The sequence below is a fragment of the Asterias amurensis genome, chromosome 5 (genome assembly GCF_032118995.1).
Source record: "Asterias amurensis chromosome 5, ASM3211899v1".
Classification (NCBI taxonomy): domain Eukaryota; kingdom Metazoa; phylum Echinodermata; class Asteroidea; order Forcipulatida; family Asteriidae; genus Asterias; species Asterias amurensis.
This window is the reverse complement of record NC_092652.1, coordinates 12,829,436-12,835,501: the sequence shown is the minus strand read 5'-3', so window position 1 is coordinate 12,835,501 and position 6,066 is coordinate 12,829,436. Positions and strand designations below refer to the sequence as shown.

Here is a 6,066-nt window from a genome sequence, read left to right as displayed (position 1 = left end):
TAGAAATATATTACGCGCTCGCGCTTAGAAATAATTATATTACGCGCGCGCGCTTAGAAATACATTATGCGTTGTTACATAGCTGAATTGCACATTCCGCGTGATAGTCTTGCGCGCCGACACACAGAAGCCAGCCAATCAAAAAATCTAACAGTAACTTTACATAAACAAATGTGTAATGGTTATCATTATAGCCCTACCCGAATGTAGTTTTATCAGATTATAATATGATATAACTTTTGATTAGGTCATTGATGGGCGAGTAGATAAAAAATAGGCTGTAGGGTGACCAGCATTCATCGAACGGTTATTTTATTCAATTTTCTTACATCACAAAGTATAATAGGCAACAAGTACCACTTTCATCTAGTTAAAAAAAAAAATTCCGGAGACAGGTCCCTAAAAATAATTTGGTCGCCATACCGTTTAACCATGGAGCTACCTTTTTATAGCTCAATGGTTTAACCCACAAGTTCAGCCATAGGGCGACCACATTAATGAAACACTTCACAAAACTCATCACAATAGCGCGACCAAATTAATTTTGTCTAAATCGTGTACAACAGTCACATAAAACGATCAAGAATGCGTCAAAAGTGTTAATGCAGATCGATGTAAACACATTTTGAAACTTGCAAACAAATTGATTATATAATATTAATATTGAATAAATCGTTGAATTTTAAGAAAAATGATTCAAAAAGGTAAATAATGATTGACGGGTAGCGTTCATTCCTTCACAGAACCACATTGGGTACGTCGATTTATTGACTCTGCATGCAGTGCTAGGCTCACTTGATCGCCCCCGTCGTACAAGAGCTAATCTCGCCCTCTCTCGGATCGTGGTGTTGTCATGTGCAGGCCCGGGCCCACAAGAAGTTCACTCGGCCCTGCGGCCTCACCAGCCCAGAGCACTTTGGTTGAAGCATAGAGTAAGGTTGAAGGAACGAGGTACAAATATTTGAGTAACATTATATAGTGAATAACCTGACATATTCAGAAACGGATGTTTGGCGCATGGACCCCCCCCCCCCCCAACAAAGAGGCAAACTAATGGGCTGAATCAAACATTATAGGTACCACATGAAACCAGGTGGAAATGGTTATTTACATGATGCTAAGTAAAAAATATCAGCTACGAAACACGCCCCACATTATTAATTAGCTATCACGCGCCTAGTCTTGGCCAAAGACTATGGTGCGTACGCGCGGTTGAATCGCCAAAGCGCGCCCGCAACGGTATGATTTAGTTACCTGAACGGCTTGAAATCTAGACTATACGTAGCTTGCCAGTAGTCTTGGGCCAAGACTATCACGCGCCCTAACTCGGAGGCTAAAATAACGAAGAAAGATCACAAGAGGGCGCTGTTTGTAGCAGCTATCGCGGCTATCAGTGGCCTTTCTCAAACCACGGCTTAGTCTTGGTTCCAAGACCATTGGTGTTGCGCGGTCACACACAACCAACGTTCCGATCTAGTTTATGCACGGCTAAAACTGTACACGCTTGTAATGAACGAACGCTGAGCGGGCGCTCTGTTTATCTGATTTAGATCTCACCAAGGTCTTGGACTTTTGCAACGACGGGTCTTAACTTGGTGAGCACAGACATTGTGAGATCCGGAAATCAGAGAAACAGAGCGCCCGCTAGCGTTCGTTCATTACAAGCGTGTACAGTTTTTGCCGTGCATAATCGGAACGTTTGTTGTGTGTGACCGCGCAACACCAATGGTCTTGTGGAACCAAGACTAACCACGGCTTGGGCTCGGAGCCCAAGCCGTGGTTTGTGAAATCCACCCAGGACGACTAAAAAGCCACGATCAAAGACTTGGAACCAAGTCTAGCCATTAGCCGCCTATGTGATAAACGTGTGGTATGGTATGGGTGGCTGTGGGCTTCCGGCTCGAAAGAAAGAGACTGACACATAGTGAAATCCGCCTCACACATGCTTTGTGAAAGAATTACATACATGATTATTTTACATTATGATACATCTGGAGAAATTGTTTATTTTGAAGCGGTAGTTTAAAATGAAATAATTTTATCGATTTTGTCTTCAGTAAATTGCAGAGGAATATCACACAAATGTTTCAAGATTTGTGGTAAGTAAATAACTCATGGCATGAACCCCCCTATCAAACGTCTCGATGTTTTGCTTCCGGGAGGCCAACATGCTCGGTGTTGCCAATGAAGTGAATCCGGGGTTAGCTTGTTGGTTAGACCCAGTAACTGGGGCGCACTGTCCTTCCTCTTTTCGAAATTTTGACATTCTCTGTCGACCGAGAACAGCGCGCCCCAGTTACTGGGTCTAGGGTTAGCACTAGCCCAGGTTGGACTCCTCCGGCTGACGTCCTACCAGCGTTAGGGTTAGCTCTAGTGGGGGACTCGAGTGTACAACAAAGTGATGACAGTGATTGTGATGTTGCTAATAATATGCAACCTAGCTAGTAGGCCTATAGTTGGTCTGCGACTGAATGTGCCTTTGTGGCCTTTATATTACTCGTTATGTTATTGCGTTAATTTGTTTTTCTATTCTTTTGAGTTTGACATATCGATATTAAATATCATAATCATCGTCAATGAAACCCAGCTTTCTTAGTCCAGATGGAGGTTAGTCATGACTCATGGTTGTTTGTGTATTCCTACCTCCATGTACGTACCGCCGGTAACTTCGCGTTCAGCACCTTGCAAACTCGGCACTTTGTAAACTCGACACCTTGTTAACTCGGCACCTACAACCTCGGCACCTTGCAAACTTGGTTCTTCACACAACTATGGTGTCAAATGTTGTATGGATATTTTTATATACAGAAAAAACTACTTTTATGAGATCTGATAAAATTTTCAGACGCTCTATTGCACACCTACACAATGAACACAATTAAATACAAACCAGCCTTGTGTGCTACTACCCAAATTTTGAACCGCCTCTTGTGACCAGATAGTCGCAAAAAATGATTGCTATTATACTTGCATTAAACACCACAAACGGTAAATGAAGAAGTCAATCACAATTGTTCACCTTCTACAACTCGATTTAATGTGGTAAAACCCCCAAAAGGACGGAAAAAGATAACACAATCGTTTGTACCATGTGCGCATCCATGAAAGACAAAGAAAACACAATGATGTGCATGTGAAAACTGTGTATTTTTCGCAATTCTTGTCAGCTCCATTGATTCATCTGCAGACGCAGGCAACAGTGCAGAACGGCGATACCTCAGGTTCAGGTACAAAGAGATCTTATCGCTCGCTCATTATTTGGACGCCCTGCAGGAGGTTTTCTACTGTATCTTTTCCCACTGGTCAGACAGGGGCATTGTCAGGGTAGCTAATAGGTTTTCTTTTGTTACTCTACGATTAGTCTCCTTGTTTGAACTCCTTCCCTTCCTTCCTCCATGGGTGTACGCATAGAACTAACTGTCGCGGCCGGTGCCTTTTCAGCAAATCACGCTCTATTAAAAAGCAAAAAAAACCTTTAACAAACCCTTATTTTGTCTAATCCCAAAACATAAAAAAAGTAGCACCACACTTTTACTGACATGAACGCAGGCCCGAGGGGGAATAGGCGTGCACTAATTACTGGGTCATGCTAGTCCTGTGTTTTATAACACACATCTGTCTAAAATGTGAAATAAGAAAAAACATTTGATAAAGAAAGGAAGTTTTTTAGTTGTTGTTCACGGTTCATGTCAGTGAGGGCGCTCAGCCTGTAACCAGTCACTCATCTAAAAGACTAGTGCCCTATCGGGCACTAGTCCTGAAAACATGCGCGCGTGGTCACTAGACTATCAGCCAACCAATCAAGCGAGAGGTGTGTTATAATGCTGTTTAGAAACCAGATCTCTTCAACAAATTTTAGGGTATAGGTGTGTTCTTTGTACTCTCAGTTTCATTGAGCTCAGCATGGGTCCAGAAAATCCACTCAGCAAAGAAAAGTTGCAAAAAATGATACAATGTATCTCCATGATGATGCCTGGTCTCGATCTGTATGAACATAACTGATCTGAAATCTCTTGAAATACAGGGAATACCAAAAAGATTACTATTAGCACTTTTAACTTGAAAAATGTTGTCCCAAAAATGGTGGACTGATAGCGAAAGGTAGATATTGGTCTTTGAAACATAATGATACATAGAAGTATGTAGTTCTCTCAATTATTCCATCTCTGATTTGATTATAGTACGCAAGAACCAATGTCATGATGTCTCTTGTTGATCTTGGTAAAAAGCTGTTGGAAGCTTCCCGACAAGGTCTTGAGGAAGAAGTGAAAGTCCTCATGGCAAATGGTGCTCCATTCACTACTGACTGGGTAAGACAATTTGTTATGATGGTGCTCCATTCACTACTGACTGGGTAAGACAATTTGTTATGATGTTGCTCCATTCACTACTGACTGGGTAAGACAATTTGTTATGATGGTGCTCCATTCACTACTGACTGGGTAAGACAATTTGTTATGATGTTGCTCCATTCACTACTGACTGGGTAAGACAATTTGTTATGATGGTGCTCCATTCACTACTGACTGGGTAAGACAATTTGTTATGATGTTGCTCCATTCACTACTGACTGGGTAAGACAATTTGTTATGATGGTGCTCCATTCACTACTGACTGGGTAAGACAATTTGTTATGATGTTGCTCCATTCACTACTGACTGGGTAAGACAATTTGTTATGATGGTGCTCCATTCACTACTGACTGGGTAAGACAATTTGTTATGATGTTGCTCCATTCACTACTGACTGGGTAAGACAATTTGTTATGATGTTGCTCCATTCACTACTGACTGGGTAAGACAATTTGTTATGATGTTGCTCCATTCACTACTGACTGGGTAAGACAATTTGTTATGATGTTGCTCCATTCACTACTGACTGGGTAAGACAATTTGTTATGATGTTGCTCCATTCACTACTGACTGGGTAAGACAATTTGTTATGATGTTGTTTGTAAGTTGGTCATTATTTTAAGACAGAGTTTAAGAACTTTGTAGTTTACTATGTAAAAAGTCTAGGCTACATGTAGTGATGATTTTGTCACGGATTGCATCTTTGTTGATGTATAAGCCCGTACCAGAGCAAAATTGACTTAAATCAAGGTGATTAATGTCACTCAAGAAGGTAACACCAGCCTATAGACTTGAATCAAGGTGATTAATGTCACTGAAGAAGGTAACACCAGCCTATAGATACATGTACATGTACTTGGTGTTGATATGGTCAAAGTCGTCAACAAAGTATTCAATAGAAAATTCACTTTCTTGGTATCATTAAGGTGGTGAATTAATACTGACAAGACATAAAAAACACAGCTTGATATGGTGATCTGGCTTTCACGCACATTCTTAAAAGTATTTACTAAAATGCTAAAAGTATCTACTTTTACCAAAAAGTAAATTCTTTTAATTTTAGCACTTACTTACTTCCATATGAATAAAACGGAGAATATACTACAAAATGCAAGTCAAAATACTAGTGATTTTTCAAGGTAGCTCCAGAGCTACCTTGGGCACAGAAGTAAAAAGCTCGTCCGAAGAAATGACAGTGTTTATGAATGTTCCTCACAGGATAAATGTTTTAGTCCAACCAATTATTTTTCAATTGAAATCTGTTTAGGAACACTCAACTTAACCAAATACAAGAAAACATTGATGGGATCTTGTTGGCATAGATGCTTACAGTGATGAAAAAAGTGAATGTTGTGCCAATTCAGGCCAAAATGTGTGGAATGACAATACTTAAGAAAATTTTCAAAAAATCTTTTGACATGCAAGTTGCAGAGATCCCAAGATTCTTTTTTCATTTGTCATTAGATGAAAATTGTTCCAATACCCAGTTGCCATAAAAACAATTTTTTGTTGTTGGCGCGCGAAGTTACGGAGGTGCGAAAACGCAATATATTGGTAAAATTTGAACCTTGACCTCTATTATCTCTCTGCGCCAACGAGATCCCACGCACTTTGCACTTAAATTTGTTTTAGGGATGCAAGCTCTTTCATTTGAACTTGTTTAATTCATGGGATCTTATAGGCGCGCTGAGTTATGAGGCGTTGAAAATGGCAC

The 6,066-nt window shown here is 40.4% G+C and overlaps 1 protein-coding gene across 5 annotated transcripts in view; it reads left to right on the top strand.

Moving 5' to 3' along the window:
• The first annotated feature begins 1,720 nt into the window (after positions 1–1,720).
• Positions 1,721–6,066, top strand: part of LOC139937599 (uncharacterized) — a 29,935-nt gene continuing 25,589 nt past the window's right edge. The window contains exons 1-3 of one of the 5 annotated variants that reach the window (XM_071932816.1): positions 2,262–2,363; positions 3,168–3,227; positions 4,182–4,310. In XM_071932816.1, coding sequence (XP_071788917.1) covers positions 4,200–4,310 — 111 coding nt within the window. In that variant the 5' untranslated portion in view covers positions 2,262–2,363; positions 3,168–3,227; positions 4,182–4,199. The other 4 variants (XM_071932814.1, XM_071932817.1, XM_071932815.1 and 1 more) reach the window with 4 other exon arrangements.